General features: G+C 60.1%; 1 protein-coding gene across 4 annotated transcripts; it reads left to right on the plus strand.

Annotated features, from left to right (window-relative positions):
• Nucleotides 1-863: 863 nt before the first annotated feature.
• Nucleotides 864-22,032, plus strand: KCNIP2 (potassium voltage-gated channel interacting protein 2). Of its 4 annotated transcripts, XM_015866965.2 has the most exons (9): nucleotides 864-1,023; nucleotides 18,199-18,294; nucleotides 19,165-19,289; nucleotides 19,505-19,574; nucleotides 19,645-19,715; nucleotides 19,918-20,025; nucleotides 20,201-20,305; nucleotides 20,545-20,607; nucleotides 20,841-22,032. In XM_015866965.2, the coding sequence occupies exons 1-9, from the start codon at nucleotides 951-953 to the stop codon at nucleotides 20,886-20,888; spliced, it is 759 nt and encodes a 252-aa protein (XP_015722451.1). In that variant the 5' UTR covers nucleotides 864-950; the 3' UTR covers nucleotides 20,889-22,032. The 4 variants fall into 4 exon arrangements, with proteins under 4 accessions (XP_015722451.1, XP_015722455.1, XP_015722454.1 ...); XM_015866969.2 differs by lacking the exon at nucleotides 18,199-18,294; XM_015866968.2 differs by lacking the exons at nucleotides 864-1,023; nucleotides 18,199-18,294 and adding an exon at nucleotides 7,246-9,243.
• Nucleotides 22,033-22,272: the final 240 nt, after the last annotated feature.

Consider the following 22,272-nt stretch of genomic DNA (forward strand, 5'->3'; position numbering starts at 1 on the left):
TCCGCGCTCCCTTTCTGCCCCGCGGTCCCCACGGGCCGCGATGGGTGCGGGGATCGGGGCGGGATGCTGCGCCCTCCATCTCCCTGCAGGGAACGGGACACGCAGGGTGGCACACGCTGGCAGACGCAGCCAGGCCGCGCTCGTGGCGCAGGACATCGCTGTGTCGTGGGGTCTTCGCAGCTCTCAGCGCGCCCCGAACGGCTTCGGACACGGAGGGCGGCCGATAACCGGGGGCAGCAGCGGAGCCGAGTGTGGCCGTGGGGCCGTGGGCCGCCCTCCCTGTGCCCCTGGGGGCCGCCCGTCCCCGTGCTGCTGTTTTGCTCCGTCTGTGGGGCTGCGGTGTGGGGCGGATCCTGGGACAGATCGTGCCGGGGATGGGGACGGCGGGGGTCCTGGTGGGCTCGGGCCGCCCTCGCTGCGCCTTCGCATTTGGTTGGCCGCGCACGCCCCACTGCCCAGTTGCAGTCCAGCTTCTCCACCAGACAGTGAGTCCCCCAGGGCTCCACCTTCCCTACTGGGGGTCCCAAGGAAGGGGCTGGGGGTGCCCACAGCGGCGTGCAGGGCACTGCGCTCCCCCGACTGCCCCGTCCCCGCGCAGTCCCCGACCCCGGGGTCTCCCGAATACCCTCAGCGCAGCGGCTCCTCCCGCAGCCCTCCCTCCCCGTGCCTCAGTTTCCCCGCGGCGGCGGGGCCGGGCCGGCGGCTCCGGGGAGAGGAGGCGGGGAAGGACGGGAGGGAGGGGGCGGCCGTGCCCAGCCCCGGCGGCGGCGGCGGCGGTAGCGGCGGCGGCGCGCTCCTGAGAGCAGAGCCGAGCCGAGCTCCGGCACCGCTGCCCCCTTCCCGCAGCCGCGCGGGGTGGGGGGAGGCGGCGGCCGCGGGCACCCCCTGCCCGGCGGCGGAGCCCGTGCGCCCCGTCGCGGTTCCCCCCCCCCGCCGCCGCCTCGGAGAAGATGCGGAGCAAAGGCAGGAAGGAGAGCCTGTCCGACTCCCGGGACCTGGACGGCTCCTACGACCAGCTGACGGGTGAGTGCCGCCCCCGCGGAAGGTGCAGCAGCCGCTCGGGATCGCCGCTCCCCCCCACCCCGGCCCCGGCCCCGGTCCGCTTCCAGCCCCAGCCGAGCCCCGTCCCCCGCCGCCACGCTTCGCCAGCGGAGCCCCGGAGCAGAGTGGCAGCCCCAGCCCAGGGGGGCATCGCTCCCCGCGGAGGTTGGCAGCCCCGTGGGGAAAAAACCCTCATCTTCCCCACGGGCGTTCGGGTGCTTCAGTCTCTGTCGGACACCTTTAAACCTGCCTCCCGCATCTCCGCTTGGGACAGCGGGGTTTCGCGACAGAGCCCCTGCAGCGGGGTCCCCCGGGAGCCGGGTCCCCCAGCGGCACCCGGAGCTCCTCCCCTGGGTGCTCCCCGGGGCGCAGCAGCCCTACCCCAGCGTTGGGATGGCCGTAGTGCAGAGAAGCCACACGTACCCCATCCGCAACCCTGTGCCATCCCACTCCATCCTCACCCCCCAGCCGGGAACTGCCCGTCTTCCCAATCCCACCCCATTTTCTCCCCATTGCACCTCATGCCCCCCTCCTTCCTCACGTGCTCCCTGTGGATCTGGCCAGATCCTATCCCTTCTTAGAATGTCAGCAGCTGGGCAGTGGGGCTCCCACTTACCGGGGCTGCGATGGAGCTGAGACTCTCTGGATTCAATGCAGTGGGACACGGGCAGCCCCAGGCCCCATGATGCTCCTACAGACCTGTTCCACAGGGAGTTCTGAGGGGGTGGGCAGGACAGGACCCCCCCACCCCATAAGCAGCCCTACACAGGGACGCCCTGCCGGCTGCCTGCACCACCACGCTGCGGGGAGATATTTTTGAGCTGTGTAGGAACTTGGAACCCACACACAACTTTCGGTTTCTCCGGTAACTTTAACACGTCCATATGGATTTAAATCGAAGCGAGGTTAAAAATAGACCCCAGGCTCTCCAAGGCTGAGACCTTTCAGGGCCAGGCTTTGCCTCCAAGCACAAACCCAGGGATGGGGTCACTGGGAGCCCCTGCAGCAGCCAGCCCATATCCCAGCAAGGCCACTGCCTGCCAGCTCCCCCAGGAACGCAGGGTTGTAGCAAAGCCTGCTGGCAGATTGGCCTTCCTGTCCACTGACCCATCGAGGGGACTCTCACCCCCAATTCAGTAGCTCAGCTGGGGATAAGCATCCTGCTGCAGCACGGCCTGGGGACATCCACAATGTGAGATGTGACCTGAGGTTGTCTGATATCAGGCGGTGGCACATCCCCAGTGATCGTCCCTTAGTTGGTCTCCATCACCCCTCCTATGCCAAAAAGAGGAACAGGGAGGTGAGGACCTGATCTGTGAGCTCAGGAGGGCTGTGAGCCCCTGAGAGAGGAGGGGGCTGCACGTGGCTGCTGGTGTGACATGGGCAGCACTGGGCAGAGGGGAGAAACGCTACCAGGAAATTAAAAGGGTCCATTTTGGGGACAGGGAGATGACGCTAGAGAGAAATAAAAGCTGTCCATAAATTACATGATTCCTCTGGCCCACTAATGACATGGGCGATTAGTGTAAGTGCAGCCCATGTCCAGAGCCATGGCCCTCAGCATGGGAGAAGCAGGACCCGAGTGCAGCTCTGACCTTAGGAATGGAGGTACGGGGCCCCACAGCACAGGGGGTTTCAGGGGGAGCAGGGACATTGGCCCCACATCACCAATGGGACCAGCAGTTACTGGCATAGGACCAACATAAGGCTGCCTGCAGTGGGTCAGACCCTTCAGCTGCTGCTTTTAGGGGTGTGGGATTTGCCCTTAGGGGTGAGGATTTGCTTTTAGGGTGGCTGTTTTCCCCCTGCTTTCTCCCTCCCGTGGCATTGCTCCGCCCCAAAGGCAGCCGCAGTGTTAGCAGGGGGTGAACAACTGCTATAGAGACCATCAGCACAGCTTTGGGGTCCTTCTGCCTCCCCCGGCGGCGAGATGGGGACCCCACAACTCTTTTTGCAGCCCCCCACAAGATGAGATCCCCAATAGCAGTGAGTGCATAGGGCCACGCAGCTGTAGGACGGAGCAGGATGCTGCGTGCTGTGCTCTGGGGTGCGTCACAGGGATGGGGACAGCGACAGCACAGCTGTGTACAGCTCCCTGCCTGCCACATGCCAGCACACAGACACGCTGGGTCTCACAGCCCCCTCCCCAGTGCCCCTGCCCAGAGGTCCCAGCCTGCTGCCCACCCTCAGCTTCTCCCACCTCTGCTGCTACTCCTTATGCTCCACTTGTCCTGCCCGGTGGCGAGGCGGGGCTGGAAGCCGGGCTGTCCCAAATCCCCCATGGGAAATCCCTCCTTGGGGTGGGGAATGGTGTGGAAATGCTCCCACTGGGGCGGGGGGTCTCCGGGGGCCCCACTGTGTCAACGCACCCACCCTCGGCGGATGCTGCACCTTCACGGGGCGATGGATGGGAGTGTTGCCTGACCGCCTCGTCTGTCTGCTGCCTCCCTCCTCCTGTCTGCTCCTCGCCTCGGCCCTTTGCTGTCCTGGCTTGTTTGTGGCTCTGTAGGGCCAAGCGATGGGGCTGCGATGGCGGGGTGGGGGAGGGGGTGTGCTGCAGGTCGGGGACCTGGGAATAGCGGCACGGGATGGCTGGGCACGGAGCTGGTTTGCTCCGTCGGATTTCTGCAGGCACCAATGAATAACTGATGGCTCGGCACAACTTTGGCCAAGGTGCGCAGATCCTAAGGATGCACGAGTGGGGAGTCTGCTCCTGGGGCATCGCATCTCTGGTTTGGGATGATGGGGCTGTGCCGGGTCCGTGTGGGGCACAGCTTTTGCCCTATAAGTCGGGCACCAGGGGGCCAGGAGCCCCAAGGCCCCATTAACGGAGCTACCCCTCCTTTGCTGGCTCGACTCATTAGTGGTGTTTTCATTAGGAGAAGTGGTTTGGTTTCATTTAAGCCAAATTGCTGTGCTCGGGAGATGACAAATCCATCTGCCGGCAAATCGCTCTCCTGCCTCCGGCGTGGATCCCCGCCCCGGGCAATAATCGCTCTGCAGATGAATGAGCCCCCAGCGGGACGGATCTCCGCCGTGCCCGGGTGAGCTGCTGCCCCAGAGCCCCGCCATGGGGTTCCGCCGTGGGGCGGGGGTCAGAATCCCTCCCCTATGTAGCGGGATCGGGCGGCTGAGCCAGGGGAGGGCTCCAATCCCGGCCCGCCTGGATGATTGCTTCTTTCTAGATTGGGTTTTAAAGAACGGCATTGCTTACAGACAGCTCCCAAATGGGTTTAGAGGCGGTAATCCCCCAACCCTGCCTCCCTCCTGCTGGCGCTGACGTATCCCTCGGGGTCTTCTTTCCCCCCACCTCGGTGTCCCTCCAGGTTGAGCAGCACAGGTGCTGACCTGAGCACCTCCCCGGCCCTGACTCACTCCCGGCTCCAGGAATCCTTCATGTCACTTCCCCCTTTGCCGCAAAGTCATTAATGCGCGTGGAATCATTTGTTGTGTAACTCGGAGGACGAAGGCGAGAGCTGCTCTTGGGGCCAAGCCCGCACGCTGGGGTCGGGAGGGGATCGGGCAGCGATGCTCTCCATCCCCAACAGGTTGTCCCCATCTCTTGGAGCCCAGCAGGGTGTGATGGTGGGGACTTTCACAGCCTCGGGGTCTGCTGTTCCAGAAGGGGCTGTACAGGGCCGTGGGCCTGCAGCATCCCTGTGATGGCTGAGGCACTGCTATGGGATCCAGCCCTCGCTGCCCCCACAGCTGCTGCCCAGCACCGCTGTCCTCCTGCCCCAGTGCTCAGCCGGGCACTGGTGTAAAGATGCTGCAATCAGACAGGGGGGACCTAAGCGTGTTGGGCAGCATTTAGTGACATAAAGGGACATGTCCAGGGCTGGAGGCTGCACAGAGGATGGCAACATCCCATAGTGGCCCACTAAGTGCCATCAATGGAAGCGGTGGTACCTGATGCTGAGCCCTACAGGTGCCAAACATGGGGGTGACGGTGCTTCATACTGAGAGCAGCCCATAGAGACCCTAAGGGGGGGCTGCCCAGGGGGCAGGATGACCCCAAGCTGCAGTGCCTTTCCCTTAGTGCTGCTTGCTTTCCCAGCCCGCCCTGCCGTAATTACAGCCCGCTGCTGCACCCTGATAATACTGCTTCCCTTTTATCACTGCTTAATTAAATAACTGTGGGGAAGTGAGGGGCTGTTAACCCCTTGTTGGCTGGATAGTGCTGGGTGGTGCATCAGAGCCTGGGGGCGCCTCATTTGGGCTCACTGGTGTTTCTCTGCTGGCACAGCACAGGGTTTGTGGGTGGACCTGCCTAATTATCACCCACCTCTCACTCCATGGGAACCCTGATGAGCCGTCCCCAGAACCCAGGCAGTGGTGGTACAGGTCTGCTGCTAATTAGACCCAAACGTCCTCCCGTGAGCTCAGGTGTGGGGCTGATATTTCCTTATTCCTGATTATTTCTGATTAATTTGTGTTTATTTCTGAGGGTTTGCTGCAGGAGGCTGCACTCACCCTGAGTAACTGCAGGTGAATTCTCTTCCTATTGGAGTCTCCTGGGGACTCAGCTCTGCAGGTCTGAGAGCCCCTGACCCCCCTCCCAGGTCAGAAATGGGTCTCCAAGGGGCCCCTGGGGAGCCCCTTCCCACTGCGGTGGAACAGACAAAGACATGGTAGCACAGCTCCTGAAACAGCCCAAAATAGCTTTCCTGTCCCCAAAATGTCACTTTACAAAGGCAGGTGCTGGGGGCCCCCATGGGGCTTGAGGCAATGGCTGAGCATGTGACTTGGTGGCCTTGCTGGTGGCCCTCCTGAAGGCCTTGCTGGTGGTGCTGGTGGCCCTCCCAGCGGCCCTCCCTGGTGCTATGCAGCTGGTGGGCATCCGAGGAGCAAAAAGGCTGCTGACCCGACTGCTGCCAGTCTGGGGAGAGGAGATGCCCCTCTGTGAGCCGTGCTCTTACAGACCCAAGGGTCTCAGGGTGCAGCCCCCCAGAATGTGCCCACCCCATCCCTTGCTCTCCAGTGCCATGCATTATTCACACCCGCGTGGTGCCAATGGGGCTGACGTGCTGCTGAGCACAGAGAGCTTTTCTGTGTAAATCCCTGAAATATTTAGCAGAACTGACTTAAAAACACAGCCTGGGAGGAGCTGGTGCCTTGGTGTAACCTGGAGGCTGGAAGGCCGGGGCGGAGGCAGCTCAGTTGCCAGGGACTTGGGGATATGGCACATTGCAGCCGTGTCCTGTGGGCATTGGGATGCCTGCCCCACTCTGAGCCTTCCTCCCACCCCATGGCATCCCCAGCCCCAAGGCGGGCACTGAGCACTATTGGTGGCCCCACGCAGTGGCTGTGCTGTGCACTTTTCTCTCCAAGAACCCGCAGAGCCCTCAGGGCTGGGGCTTCACTGTGACGGCGCATCCCAAGTCAGATCCGCTGCGAATCCTGCCTGCTAATAGCTATGCAAATTACCTCATTAGCTGCCTTATTTATTTTCTCCCGCATCATCTTTTTGGCACTTCTCCTGGCCCTGGAGGCTGCGGGTGCCCAGGCTGGCAGCAAGGCTGGCCACACTGATGGCAGCACAATGCTGCTGGGGACCAGGGGCTCGCAGGGCTCAAGTCATCACTTCCATGTCCCCTGTCCCCATCTTGGGGTGATCCTTGCTGTCCCCTTCCTGGCAGTGCTGCCCCTGCCCCTTCAGGCAGAGGAGCACGATGCCCGTGAGAGGCTTTCACCATCCCCACGCATCTTCGCACCCATAGCCTTGCCCACATTCATGCTCCGACACACCTGTACGTGTCCCCTGCTGTCCCCTGTGCCAACAGCCGTCTGATGAGCCATGTCCCCAGCTCACCTCCCCGTGGCTGTGCCGCTGCTGAGCTGCGCAGGGGCTCCTTTTAGCGTCAGGCAGCAGCAGCGGCACGTTGGCACGGCTCGGCACTTGGCACTGTGCAGGGCTCGGCACAATGCAGGTGTCACTGGAGTCAGGACCTCGGTGATAAACGTCCAGCAGGAAACCCTGTGTCAGGAGGGGATGAGCGTCCCCGTTTTGCAGCTGCATTTCTATTTCTGCGGAACTCTGCTTGCCTGGCCAGGGCTGCAGTGATGTGCTGCTGGCATCTCCGGCCGGCCCCGCAGTGGAGCGGCTTTGGGGCCAGGTGGGGACTCACTCCGAGCGGTGGGGCGCTGCTGTGGGGTTGGGTCTGCCGCTCTCACTGCTGTCGTGTGGGCTCTGGCACCCTCCTGTGGCTGTTCGTCACCTCTCTGCTGCCCCTCAGGCTCCGTGGCTGTATTTCGGGTGTGAGCCGGGAGAGGGGCTCCCGGGTAGCCCCCGACCCGTCCCCGTGCAGTGGTGGTGGGAGGGGACCTGGCAGCTCTCAGGTCCGTAGGGGTAGGTTCGGTCGGGGTGTTGCATTCAGTCCCTGCAGCTGCTTCCTTGCTGCATGGTGTGACGTTCCCTGGTGCCCCACGGGGGAGTCCCACCGATGGCATTGTGGTGCTGGGTGGTTTCTGAGTGCTGCTTTCTGGCCCCTGCTGATGTGTGTGCCAGCCACTGCGTCACCGGGATGGGATGCCCAGGAGAACCAAGCAGTGTGGATGGATGAGGTGGAAGGGGCTCTGCTGGGGGCTGCCCCTCTCACAGGTACATCACTGGCATTAACAAGCAGGAGGGCCTGGTTTGGAGGGCATAGCCCTAATTTTGGGGAGTAGGGTTGACATTATCCCCTATCAGTCCCTGGGGGCTCAGCTCCTTCTGTGTCTCCCACTGGGGACATTTGAGGGCGCTGGGCGGTCTGACAGTGCCTGGCTGGAACACGCCCACACATCCTTTCCCATCCCCAGGGGAGCCAGAGCCATCATTTCCATCAGGTCTCTTTTTCTTCACTTCCTCCCCCATTAATAAGAGATGAAGCTTATGAGATAATAGAGCCTGGATGGATGCGGAGCTGAGATCCCGCTGGCGTGTGGGGTAGATGTGATGTGAAGAAGGAATTGCAGCTGGGAAAATGGGACTCAGGAAGGGAGGTGATTGCCAGTCTGCATCTCTGTCTGGCTCTGGGAGCTGGGAAATCCCACTGCCGCCACACGCCTGACTCGTCCTGGCTCTGACACATCAGCAGCTCACTGCCAGGCTGAGCTGAGACAGCGGCTCTGAGTCAGAGCGGTCCAGGAGCCCAGCTCCTCTTCCTCCCATCCTTACACCCATCAGCTTCATCCCCTCCTCTGTACGGAGGTGATACCCAGGGATGCAGGATGCTCACAGCACTGGATGGCTGCTACCCAGGGATGCAGGATGCTCGTGGTGTCGGACAGCTGGTACCTGGGATGCAGGATGCTCATGGAGCTGGGTGATGGATGCTGGGAGATGCAGGATGCTCGTGGTGTCGGACAGCTGGTACCTGGGGATACAGGATGCTCGCAGCACCGGGTGCTTGATGCTGGGAGACGCGGGGTGCTTCCCAGCACTGGATAGCAGGACTGGAGGATGCACAGTGCTCTCCGTGTCAGCTCCCTTCAGGAAGGAGCGTGCATCCCTGCTCTTGGAGAGAGGCAGCCCTGGGATGCAGCAGTGCCTCATTGGTCAGCGGGACCTGTGGAGTCTGAGGGTTGCCATACCAACCTGCCTCTGGCTCCCGGCGAAGCGGGGCGTGAAGTGCCGGGTCAAGCTGGTGCCAAGGGGCGGACCGGCAGCCAGGGGCAACCCAGGGCTCTGCATCCACCCGGCTGTCCTGGTGAGCTGGCATCACCGGGCTTCCTGACCCCCAGCACTCCTCGGCATCACTCTGTGCTCCACTGCACGGGGCGGGCAGCGGGCTGGCACAGCACGGGGGGCTCAGCTGGGCATCTCACTGAGTGACCTGCGGCGAGTGGTGAGCTTCGGTCCCCCTAAGCCTGGGGAGAGGTGGCAGCTCGGCTCACAGCCGCTCCTCCCGGGATCATCCCAGCGCCAAACTTCCCGCCTGCCTGCCTGCGAGCAGGGCCTGGAGGCTGCTGCGCTGCACTGCCCTCTCCATAGGGCTTTTCCTGCCGCCGATGCCCGCAGGTTTGCTGCAGGAGAGGAAAGCTCCGTCCTGCCCTGGGCACCACTCAAGGGAGCTGGGGGCTTGGTGCCGGCTTTGTGGCAGGGTCCTTCCCCGGTGCTGCGAGCTGGAGCCATGAGCCACTGCCAGCAGCGCTGCAAGAGGCAGCTGGGCCGGGTGATCCGCTTCTTCTACCAGTTTGTCACTGGGACCCTCTCGCAAGGTAGGTGCTGCCCTGGGGGTGTGAGGCTGTGCTGGGTGGGGGGGTCTCTGTGTGGTGGTGTCTGTGGAGTTATCTGGGGCAGGGATGCTGAGCGGCGCTTAGAGATCCAGGGAAGAAGGGTTGTGTATGAGGTGGGGCTGAAGATGCTCATAGGGCAGAGATTCCCTTCCCACCCCAGGTCTGGATAGAGCCAGCAGCCACCTCCTGACTGCTGCGGGCCATGGGGTGGTGGCCGTCCCCAGCATGGCACAGAGATATATGCCGGGGAGCCAGGCAGTGTGGGGAGGAATTTGCCACACTAGGATGTGGAGAAGCCTTGCTGGGACAGGACCGCCACGTCACTGCTTGCAGTGGGGCTGGCACTCACTGCGGGCTGCCAAAGCGCCGCCTTCACCGGGACCCAGCCTGCCTGGAAAACCATACTGGGCTCTGTTGCCTCCTCATGTGGGGCACAGGGAATGTGGGGGTACCCTCTGTGCAGCCTTGGGGCCAACGGCATGGCTGTGAGGACAAAGAAGCAGTGTGACCCCAACAAACCGTGCCACCCCTTGTCCATGTGGCCACATGCCCCACAATGCGGGAAGTGCTCCCCACCACTTCCCAGCCCGGGGGGCTACTGTGGCAATGGAGCTCTGCATGAGCCCTTTGTCACCCTTGGGCACAACTGGGCACATCCATATCTCCATCAGCTTCACGGGGCAGAGGATGAGTCAGCTGAGTGGGGTGTGAGGGCAGAACTGCAGGTGGCGGGGCAGGATAGGGAGCAGACCTCATGGTCCCACAGCCTACGAGGATGTCCTCATTCTGCTGCCCTGCTGGGCTGGTCTATAGCAGGTGTCCCATGCAAGTGGTACCAAGCAGCCCCAGGGTTTCTTTGACCATGTGGGGTGGCTGTGGTGTTCGGGATCCTTCTGTGCTGGGAAACAACCAAAGTGATGGCAAACAAAGCTGGGCATGTCTCTGCATCCTGAAGGCTTGGGTCTGGGATATGGGATTGGCACAGCTTCTGCCCCTCTTATCATCCCTTCCTCCCCAGCAGCTGCTTTGGTCCGTGTGGCACATGGTTGCAGTGTCCTGCAGCTTCTATGCCCTCATCAGCCCCATTTTGAGCAACAAGCCCCTCTGCACAGTGTAAGGATCTCACTGCAAGGAGCATGACATGCCCAGGCACAGGGACCCCTGGGTGGGCACTCTTTGGGGTGGGTGCCCTGGGGAGCTCACCAAGGACAGGTCAGCAGTGGAGGGAAAAGAGAAATGACTCAATCAATTAACCAGATTAAAACTGTGACTTCACCTCCCCAAAAATAGCATTTCGCCAATATTTTAATGTGCTTATTAATAATCTGCTCGCGCTCTGATTAGCAGCGAGGTAATAAGGGATCAGCTGTAACCTAAATTTAACACTCCCTAATGGATGATGGCCCCAAGAACCAAAAAAAAAAAAAAAAAAACAACAAAAAAGGAGAGGCTCCTATCCATCAGGCTGTGCCCCAGGGGACTCAGCAGCACCTTGGGCAGATGTCATCAGCTGTGCACCCAGCTGGCCCCATGGCGTATCCTAGAGCACAGCCAGAGCCTGCTGCAGCCCTGCACCCTGTGCTCCTTGCCCCACACTGGATGGCCATCTCCCATCACCCAGGACCTGAGCCCTGCCTTGGCCTATGCAGCTGGGGTCACTGGGAGCTGGCAGACTCAGAGCAGCCTGAAGGTGATGCTACACATGGAGATGGCCACACGTGTAGCAAGCCGTACCCATGCTCAGCCCCCTGCTCTGTGTTCTGCCTGATGGTGCCAGGCTCCCCCGGGGCCAGCAGGGTTATTTTTAACTGTTTGCCATGTGCTGCCTGAGCACAATTAAGGTAATTGGTTTGGGAGCCTGGCTCTCACACGCCGCTCCCAATTACCTGCCCGCCCGCCTGGCTCCCACCTCCCTGCCCGCCGTGGCCGGCTCCGTGGTGGGGCTGCTGGGGCAGGGCTGCCCCAGATAGCGGTGGGGTTGGTTTGGGGATGGAGCCATGGAGAGGACATCCCTGCACAACGACAGCCTGCTCTATGCCTCCCTGATTGCCATCCTCCTCCTCATCTCCTATTGGTTCACCACCCGCTGCTTCAAAATCATCAGCGGCATTGAAGGTATGGGGCTGGGGATGTGGGGGGACAAAGCGATGCCATCCTGTCTGCAGGCTGTGTGGTGGGGTGATCTAGGCACTGGGTGCCTGGGGACATCTCACTGGGCACCTCGCTCTCCCTGGGTCTCCCCATCTGCTCCTCCTGGTGCTGCTGTGCTGGGGCAGTGGTGTCAGCCGCAGCGGTGCCTGTTACAGGAACCAGCACAATCCCAGTATTTCCTATTCTGCCCCCAGAGCAGCTGTTGTGGTGCCCAGTGGAGATGTCTCAGACAGCGTTTTAGGGCTCTTGGTCCCTCGCAAGCTGTTTTACTTCCTCCAGCACCTTGGAGCAGCTCCGACCGTCATTGTGTCCAGGGCCACGCAGAGCCCAGGGCATGTATTTCTCCATCCCCCCATGTAACTTCTGCCTGCACAGGGCCTGCTGGCTCTTACTGCAATTTGGCCATATGATTCAGTGATGCTTCTCAGTGGGCTCTGCCCCATTTCTGTTGGGCTGTATGGGCTCTGGATCTCCCTCACACCCCTTGCAGGCTGCGGGTCTGGCTCTGTGGGTCATCCCAAACATCCCTTCCATCCTGAGGGCTGCTGCAGCTGGAGGAGCATTGCAGAGAGCCAGCCCTTCTTGCTGGGACATGTTTTAGCTGGAGGGGCCCCTCTGGGGGTGCCTGGGTTGTTTTTGGGCAGAATTAGGTTGCTGAAATAGTCTGGTAGCTCATGGGACAGCTGTCAGCTGTGGGAGCAGCCAGATGGGGGAGAGGATGGGCTCAGCAAGAGCAGTTGGCTTTGGGGGAAACTTCCTTTGAGAGTGCAACAGGCTGGTGTCACCTCGTCCCCAAAGGAGTCACTTGGGGCGGGGGTAATGTTGAGATCCAGCCCCATTGTTTCCAGCCTCAGTGTCTGGAAACTCACTGCTTTCCAAGAAAAGGAAACACCCCTGCAAACTTCCAGCCCAATGGATGCTTCCCCAGGGAGAGTTTCCATAACCCTGCCAGAGCTGCTCTTGATGCCTTTCTGGCATCTTCTGCTGGCAGCCCTGGAGCTGGAGGAGATGCTGAGCACAGGGCCACCAGGTGTCCCTCCCGTGATGCCAACAGACACTAGGCCACCTGCCAGGGGACAAACCTGCAGCTTGGAATGGGGCCTGGGGGTTTGGTGTGGGGTTGCCCCACTGGGAGCCATCAGCACCTTCACCAGCCCCTTCCTCCAGCAGGTGCTGTCTTCCCGCAGTGACGTGTTTCCCCCATGGGCTTTATGTCCTGGCCCATCAGCAGGGACCCAACATCTGGGCAGGGGCTGCTCTGTATCCTGAGCATTACCACCCCCACCTGGTCCTGCAGCATGGGGGGCAGCTCTGTTCCCTGCACTGATGCTGGTAGTGCTCTCACTCTACCCCCCCACGTGGGACCAGGACACCCTTGGCACAAGGGCTGGGATGCTGTAAAAAATGCATGGACCCAAATATAGCCCTGGCGGCTGAGCAGGCTGCGTGCTGGAGGTGACTGCATGCCTACTGCTGCCTGACCTTGGCTGGGTCCCCTGGGATCCCTGTTTGGGGTACACCCCCAGCACCCTGTGCTTTAAGGATGCTGGTCCCACAGTTCAGCAGCTGGACCAGCTCTGTGGCCCTGGTGACACACAGCCATGGTTCCAGACTGCATCCATTGGGTTATGGGGAACTTTAGGCATGCCTTGGGGTTCTGAGCCAGGTGGGACCCTGTAGGGTGGGTATGTATATAGGGTGCAGAGGACAAGTCTGAGTCATCCACGCCCTGGATGTGTTGAGAGTGCCCAGTGTCCTGTCCCTATCGTGTCCCCCTCTGGGAGCCAAGTGCCTTTTAATAATCTGTGGCCTGTTTCCTTAGCAACTGCATTAAGCAAATCGATGGTAGTTGTGTCATTGGAATGGGAGGGCATGCATCCTGCCCCCACCATGTCCCGCCACCCCCCCGCGTGGCCTTGCTCTGCTCTTACTCGGAGGCACAGCCTTTCTTTGCTGGGGGCTGTTGGCTGCTGGCTCCTGTGACAGCCCTACGCTGACCCCTCACTCTCACGTGGCCCCAAATAGCAGGGGGACAGCCGACATCCTTGGGGACATCAGGGGCCCTTGGGGTTGCATAGCCCAGCGGCTGTGGCATCAGGGTGAGAGGGCTCAAGGTGAGTGAGGGGCCATGAGACGCCCCCACCATGAATCTGGAGGGCCTGGAGATGGTTGCGGTGCTGGTGGTCTTGGTCCTCTTCGTCAAGGTGCTGGAGCAGTTCGGCCTCTTCAAGCCCGTGTCCTTGGAAGGTAACTGGAGTGGGAGGAGGCCATCTGGTGGGTTCCCACCTCAGCAGGGTCACAGCCATGTAGGGAGCCCCAGAGCTGCTCCCAAGGATGTTTTTGGGGTGCTGGGACTGTGGTGTCTGTCTGCAGCTGGTAGGGGTGAGCATGGGGATAGGGTGTCCTGCCTGCTCCATGTACAGTCCTGGTGGCCAGGGATGTGGGGAGAGGATGGGACCCCAGTGTGGCACCGTGATGGTGGGGTGTCTGTGTGAGATTGGGGTGTGCTGGGGGCTCTGGGGTGCTCTGGGAGCAGGGGATGGCAGCATGCAGCCCCCCCACCCAAAAGATGCTATGGGTGCACCATCAGAGGGTGACGGGCACTTTGCCTGGACCACAGCTCTAGTGTGTCCTAGGGCTGAATCAGACCCTGGCTTCACCCCCCATCTCTCTGCTTTTGTTGCCCTAAGCCTTGTACTGAAGTCACTGGCACTGCAGTGTGCTGGCTCCAGGCTGCAGTGCGGAGGGGGAAGCAGAAGGGAGCCAGCCACTGGAAGACACAGGGCACAGCAGGAACCAGTCCTTGTCTGAGCTCTGTCCCCAGGGGCACAGTTCTTGTCCCCAGCAAGAGACTATGCAGAAGGTGGGAATGGGGGTCCTGCGCCCACCCATTCAGAGGAACAACAGCATCCCCATGTAGTCCTTGATCTCATGGTATCACCATGAAATTTGGATGGGCTATTCCTCTCTATCCATGTCACCACACTGGTACCTGTGTGTCCCCTTGGCTGGGGACACTGGGGAGTACAGGGATTTGCCCCAACTGTAGAGACAGGAGTGGGACCAGGTGCCCTGGATCAGCTCCCATCCCCATAGGGGTGAGTGGAGGAGAGGGAAACACCTGGCTGGAGGGGCTGGGTCCTGGTACTAAGCCCTGAGTGCTGCATGTGTCTCCTGGTGGCTTTGTCACCCCATGGGCTCTGGAGGTGGCAGGTAGGATGCTTTGTTTACTGGAGACAGCCCCAGGTGGTGCAGAGGATGGGGAAGTGTCTAAAGCCCTGCCTGCCTGTTGTTTACCAGCTGCACCCAGTGACAATCCATGGACTGCAAAGAGCCTGAAACCATACACTAATGGTTTGGGTCTGCTAATGGACAGCACTCCAGAGCCACTGCAGTGGCTGCACTTCCCCCACATGTGGTGCTGGAACCATAGACAGTCCCCCTGCCCCATCTATGTGGCCGTGCTGGTGTCATCCCAGGGGTGACTCTGGACCTGGTGTCATTTTCCAGCCAGTTGATCACTGCCAAGAGCTGTCACCCCACTGCGCCCTGTGCCACCACCTGAGCTGTGCCCATCCCCAACCCCTGCCAAGACCTCAGGAGGGGGCAGGAGAAGAAAAGCACTGTTGGTTTTGGCAGCTGAAATGCAGTATCAATAATTAATTGAGGAGCAATTGGCTCTGGCTGGGAGCAGGGCTGGGCAGGCAGACAGAGAGCCAGGAGAGCCGCCCACGTAACCGAGCCATGGATGAGGATGAGATAGAGCTGCAGACTGTGAGTGATGGGATAATGAGTGCCAGGTCCCATCTGTGGGGTGGGTGGAAGGGATCATCTTGGTGAGCTCCTGGGGTGTGCTAAGTGGGTGCTGCCTGGGATGTGGGGCTGGGAGGCACCTCCTAGTGGGGTGAGCATCCCTGCAGGGTGAGGAGGAGGCAGAGGGCAGGATGTGGCTTTGCATCCTGACCCCATTGCCTCTAACTCCCGGCACTGACCGGCCCCAAGGACTGTGGTGTGCACCCCTCTGACTTGGCATGATGTCACATCCCTCTCAGCCCAGCCAGACATAATTAGCTTGTTGAATCTCTTCTCCCTCAGGCCTCACATTAATCACTTCTCACATTGCTTCCCTCCCAACTCCCTCCAGCTGGGCTCTTGCCTCTTGTCACCAATGTGTCCAATGAGGGGACCCTGAACTACTGCATCCCACTCTCTCCTCTCTCCTGCCTTGCTGGGTTAGGCACTGCAGCTCGGGGATGTCAGTCCCTGCTGCACTCTGGGATCTGCAGGAGCTGCCAACAGTGGGCGTTATCCTGCTGCTCTGCTCCAGCTTCAAGCTGCTCCATGTCCTGGGCATCATTAACCTGGCTGGAGGAGGTGGGACCAAAACTGTGATGGGGCTGCAATGGGGTGGAGTTGTGGTGGGGTGAGGAAGTGGTGGAGTAGGGTTGCAATGTGGTGAGGATGCAGTGTAAAAGTTGGTCTCTGCCTCCTGTCCCGGGGCAGTGTGTGCAGTATGTGTGAGCTGCAGTATGTGTGAGCACTTGGGATGCTGAGGAGAATGTTTTTGGGGGGCATGAGGGTGTCTGAGGACACCAGGGTGTAAGGAGCTGGGGAAGTGAGGGGTCTGAGTTCTGGGGTGAGTTATTGGGGACAGTTACAATACTAGGGTGGGGAGAGGCACTGGGATATAGGGGTATCAGGGATGCTGGAGGGGGGATATCTGAGTTGCTGGGATGTGGGGTGTTGGATTATTGAAAGCTGGGATGGCTGGGAGCATGAGGGTGGGGAGAATATCTGGGTCTGGACCCAAAATAAGCTGGGGCAGGGGATGCAGGACCTGTTGCTTACGTCTGGACAGGTGGGAGTGCAGAGAGGCACAACGTTGCTGCTCATCCCCTTTGGCTGCTGTCTTGGTTTGTGCTGCCAGCATCCTGTCTGGGATGAAGGCTGCTGGCAGACTGTGCAGTGTGCTTTGGGTTTGTGAATTTCCCTCTGTATCCATTGCAGCCAGCACTGAGGATGCTGCGAGATGAAGGGGTTGCAAGTTGCATCCCACTGGGCAGGATGGGGAATGTGACAGAGGGCATGCGGATAAAAGCGAGGCAAATGGTGGCAGAGCAGTGGGAGGGGAGCAGGGAACTGTGCCCAGGGGCTGCTTGTGCGTGAGGATGCCCTTGAGCTTCTTTTTGACCCTATCACAACCAGGGTGGATGCTGGAGACATGGGGATAAATGCCATCCTCAGCAGAGCCCTCAGGGGTGCCAAAGCCAGGACAGCAAAGTGCCAACCCTGGTCTCCCTCTCCTGTTGTTAAGCTGCATGTGCCGAACCCCCTCCCTTCCACCCTGGGTCCCCTCGAATCGCGCCCTGTTCGGTTTCCTCCTTAAGAAAACGCCTGTGTTATTTTTTTTTTTCTTTTCTTTTTCCTCCTTTATAACAAACTAAAGTGTAACTTGCACCCGACCTGACCTACTGCACGTGCCTATACCTGCTGCCCCTGTGAGTCCAACCACAGTTTATTCTCTGTTGCATCTCTCTGGCTTGGTGGTTCCCCCTGCCCCATTCCTCCTGTGGTCCCACTGCCAGTGCTGTGTTACTGCCTGCCCTGTCCCTGTCCCCAGGACTGCTCCTGCTCTTAGTCTGGTCCCACAGCATGGTGCTGTTGGGGCTGGGGCTGGGTGCAGAGCATCCTGGGCAGGCTGGAAGGTGCCATGTCCCGATGCAAACAGCAGCCCAGTAAGATAACTGAGTAAAATCATGCTTGCAGCATCCCTGCTGAGGATGCATTTCCCTAGGCACAAGCTTGCCTTCTCTGAGTGGCTTTGTGTGACATCCCACCCGGGTGGCAACAGCAACTTAGGACTATTCTCCACCACTTGAAAGCAATGGGGCCACCCATTGGTGTGCCTTCAAAGGGACTTTGCACCTTTTGTCCTATGGCCTGCCTGCCTTTGGGGGCTGGAGCCCAGCATGGCATTCCTCTCCTCTTCCTCCTTCCCACCTGTGCTGCTCACCCTGTGCTGTTTGCCAGTTGGGGCAGTCTGTGGGGCCCTGGGAAAGGGGGGAGCAGGTACATGGGCAAGGGGCAGTGCCAGGTTGGGGGAGGTGGGTCATGGCCAACAGTGGGACCAAATCTAAGGATTTGGGGGGTAGGGGGTGCAGAGCTGAGGGATCTGGAAGCGATGGCAGTGGCCAGGGGACCCCTGGAAGAGACAAAGGCCCCGTGCCTATCCCTTCCTGGCTGTCCCCACCCAGGGCCCTGGGCTTGGCTGCACTGGGGTGGGGATGCATGCAGCAGAGGGGCTGCATGGCTGAACTGGGGGCATGCTTTGCATTCAGCCCTGTGGGCCAGCAGGATCAACCCTGGCCCTGTGCCCCTCGGTAGGAAGTGGTGCCATGGGGGATGCAGTCCCATCCTGAGCTCCATCCTGTACAGCCCCACGTGGAAGGGCTTTCCCATTTGGCTTTGGGGCTAAAGGGCAGAGGCCAGCCCTGCCATCTCCTTGGTTGCTGGGCTCCACTGCATGCTACTGTGCTCTGTTGAGTGTTCAGAGATGCTGGCCATGGGTCACCCTTCCACCATTCCCTTCCAATGAGGGAAGCAACTGGGCTGGGTTTGTCCTGGGATGGAGCAGAAAGGCTGAGTAGAGCTGGGCTGGGCTTTGCCTCCCTGCTCCATCCCCATGTGCATGTGCTGGTCCTGCTCACTCTGTGCCGAACACCCTGTATCCGGGGCCTGCTGCTCAGTTAACTCTTCTTCTGCTCGGTGACTCCTTCTTTCTTCCAGGCAACCCGCCGGGCCAAACTAAAAAAGCGCTGAAGCAGCGATTCCTCAAACTGCTGCCCTGCTGCCGGCCCAAATCCATCCCCTCGCTCAGCGAAAGCAAGTGCTTCTTCTTGCCTTTGTGTGTGTGTGTCCCCAGCAGCGCTGCTGGCTGCTATCTCCCCTGCCCTGCAATGTTGGGGGGGGAGGGTCAGGATCAATCCTGCCCCTGAGGGTCTGATCCGATGGGCTCTACACCCACCTCCCTTCTAGCCTGCTCCCGGTGTGTTTTACCCCCTCCAGCACATTGGAGAGGCTCCGATGGGATGCACGATGGCGGCTGGACCTGGCTGGGGGCAGTGGGGCCACCCCCTCGGTGCCATTTGAAGGGCTGGAGGATGCTGCTGGAAGCTTTGTGTTGGAGATGTAAAAGGGAGGGAGAGAGATGAGTAGTGATAGAGCCCCCCCAGCCTGCCCTGGGTTATGCTTTGCCCTTAGGGAGACCACAAATGGAAATAATCAGCATAAGCTGATCCCCCCCCCAAGGGAAGAGGTGAGTATGAGGGGTCAGAGTCTGGGGATCCAGGGCCTCTCAGGGTTGTAGTGGCGGCCCTGGTTGCTGTAGGAATGGGGAGAAACCATAGCTGAAGATGGGGCACAGCAGGCAGAATGGGGGATAGACAAGGCTGGAGGGGGTGTTTGGAATTCGGGTCAAGAAGATCTTCTGCTAGAGACAAACCCCAGCACAGCACAGACCTTCAGGCATCCAGGATCTCAGCTCTCTGGGGCAGATGATCATGCCAGGGAAGAGCAGGTAGGGTTGTGCTCCCTCCTGGAGTACACCTGGCTCCAGCTGAGCAGGACACCCCAGACACCTGCTGTCCTGAGTGGAGGTGTGCAGTGTGAAGCACACCTCCTGCCCCCAGCACTGCGGGGCTGGGCAGGACAGCATGGCTTCAGCTGCCCTCTCTTCCCCCAACTTCCTTGCAGACAGTGTCGAGGATGAGTTTGAGCTCTCCACCGTCTGCCACCGCCCCGAGGGGCTGGAGCAGCTCCAGGAGCAGACCAAGTTCACCCGCAAAGAGCTGCAGGTCCTGTACCGGGGCTTCAAGAACGTGAGTAGCTCTCACTCCTCCACAGCTATGCACCCCTTGGGATGCTTTTGCATCCTGTTGTCACACTCTGAATGGCTACAAATGGCAGCAGTGTGGATGCAGTTTCCCTTGAAGCTTTGGGGGGGTTCCCTAATCCTGGGATTTAAGGGCAGAGAGCCCCAAGCATCACACCATTCCCCATGCTAATGGTGTGTCCCCTCCATTTGCCCTGGCAGGAGTGCCCAAGTGGCATCGTTAATGAAGAAAACTTCAAGCAGATCTACTCGCAGTTCTTCCCACAAGGAGGTGAGTGTGAGTCCCCCCCCCTGGTGCCCCATGTGGGGCTGCCTTCTCTCTCACTGTTTGCCTCCTCCAGACTCCAGCACGTATGCCACCTTCCTTTTCAATGCCTTCGACACGGACCATGACGGCTCTGTCAGCTTTGAGGTGAGCCAAGGAGTGGGACAGGCTTTGCCATGTGTGCCATGGGCTGGGACTGCCATGGGCAGCTGCTGAAGGACTTTGTTAGTAGGAAAAACAGTGCAAAAGCATCAACAACAGAAAGAGTTTTGTAGTTTCTGGTTGAGGGAAAAGACTCGTGGCGTTTCTGTGGGGGTATCACTCCAAAAGGTGACCACCTGCTTTGCAGGACTTTGTATCTGGGCTGTCCATCATCCTGCGAGGCACCATCGATGACCGCCTGAACTGGGCCTTCAATCTCTACGACCTGAACAAAGACGGCTGCATCACCAAAGAGGTGGGAGAGGGGTCCAAGCTGAAGCAGGTCTGCACCCAGTGGGGATGAGGGCAGGGCTCAGGGCATTTCCTTGAGGATCTCATGGGTCCTTTGGGGGTATAATGAACAGCATATGTGTGATGGGAACCAGATGGAGGCAGAGCTGCTCCACATTGCAACCCTGCCTTCCCTCCAGGAAATGCTGGACATCATGAAATCTATCTACGACATGATGGGCAAGTACACGTACCCGGCCATGCGGGAGGAAGCACCCCGGGAGCACGTGGAGAACTTCTTCCAGGTGAGCTGGGTGCATCTGTGGGGACCCTGCATGCAGGAAACACTGTTCTGGGGACAAATCAGGGCTCCAGTGAGCAGCCTGCCTGGGACAGGGTGGGATTCAAGCCCAGAAGTGCTCTCTGTAAGGGCTTTGGCAATGGCTACTCTCTCTGCTTTGCATCTGACTACCATAGAACCTGGGCTGGGGGTGCTGGGCTGTCCCCATTCCTTCAATGCCCTCCATGCTGTGCTTGTCTACAGAAAATGGACCGAAACAAAGATGGTGTGGTGACAATCGAGGAGTTCCTGGAGTCCTGCCAGAAGGTAAAGCCATGGGGCTCAGCACAGCATAGCTGGGGCTCTGCTCTGGGAGCCATGTTTATGCCATCATCCCTGTGTGGGTGGGGAACAGCACATCCCAGCATGGCCCTTGTAAGCCTTGGAGCTCCTGTCCTGTGTGTCAGAGCAGCTGGACGAGATTATCCATGGGGTAATACCAGGTTTGGGGGAGCAGCCCAGAGTGCTGCTCTGTGCCCAAACACTCCTCCTCCCTGCAGGATGAGAACATCATGCGGTCCATGCAGCTCTTCGACAACGTGATTTAGCTGTCTCCAGCTGAGCTCTCCTGACACCAGGCTCAGAGCCTGCTCCTCTCTCCACTTCTCCTTCCAGCCCTTCCTGCTGCCGGCTGCCATGCAGAGACACAGTCGGCTCCTGGATGTATCCTTCCCCCAAGGCCAGACCCACTTTCCTTGGGAGGCCCCACAAAAGTGCCACCAGAGTGTGGGCACAGCTGGCACGGGGCATCTGGCCTGGGTGGGCTTCACACACCCGATCCTAAAGGGAAAGCCTCAGCCTTGGGCTGCCATAGGGGCTTCCCTGTGCCCCCACATCATGTCCCCGTCAGCAGCCCCAGCACCGGCTCCAGCCCAAACCCTCCAGCAACACTTCTAGGAACTAAGAGTCTCGCAGCAGGCACCTCAGCTTCCTCTTGTGTCCTGATGTGGGGACGTGTCCCCCTCCTCGCTCACTCAGGGTGCTGGGCTCACTCCTGTCTGTTACAACAGCTGCCTGGAGCTGGGTGTGCACTCCTGTCCCACCTACGTATCCCTCCAAGTCCTGTCTGGGGCCTAATGTCTCTACACCAAACTCCTGCTTAGCCCCACCGGCTTCAGGTCCTATCCCGCAGATTGGCCCAGCTGCTCCCACCGCTGTGTCCTGAGGGGTAGCAGTGGCTGGGATCGATGGGGAACGGGCGAGCAAGGCTGTGCCCCACACCAGGCTGAGCCCTGGTGTCAGACCCCCCATAGGGCCCTGAACCTCAGCTTTGGGGCAGACCCTGCTGGGTCCGCTCCAGGCCTGGCTTGCGTAGAGGCGATGTGTTTTTTAGCTCTGTCCACCACACTGTTCATCTCACAGCCCTGCTCCTGGGCGGGACAGCAAGTACCCCATCCAAATAACCCATCCAAATACCCCATCCAAATACCCCATCCAAATACCCCAACCAAGTGCCCCATCCAGGTACCCCATCCAAGTACCCCAACCCCATCCCCTCCCGTCCCCCCCCCCTCCCTCACTATGCATTGGCATGGCGTGACCCCCGCCCCAGGGCATGGTGACCCACATCCCGCTTGGCATCTCCAGTCTGTATATTTTGTATTATAACGATAGGATGGGTTAATAAAACAAAAAAGACGGGGGGTGGGAGGGGGCTCAAACAATAAAATCTATCCACGATCGCTATGCACATTGCTGGTATCGCCCTCTGCCTTTGTTGGGTGTTTGGGGGGGAGATGGGGGCTCCATCGTTGCGCATGCGCGTACCCGCGGCGCGTCCGCGGGTCGTCACTGTGCGCATGCGCACACCCGAAGTAAACACTGGACTTCCGCGCCGCTTCCCTACACAAAGCGCACTGCGCATGCGCCATCTGCCACCATGCGCATGCGCGCTGCCCCGCTGCCGCCTCTCCCCTCCCCCGGGGCCTGTCG

This window comes from Coturnix japonica, chromosome 6 (assembly GCF_001577835.2).
Source record: "Coturnix japonica isolate 7356 chromosome 6, Coturnix japonica 2.1, whole genome shotgun sequence".
Lineage (NCBI taxonomy): Eukaryota > Metazoa > Chordata > Aves > Galliformes > Phasianidae > Coturnix > Coturnix japonica.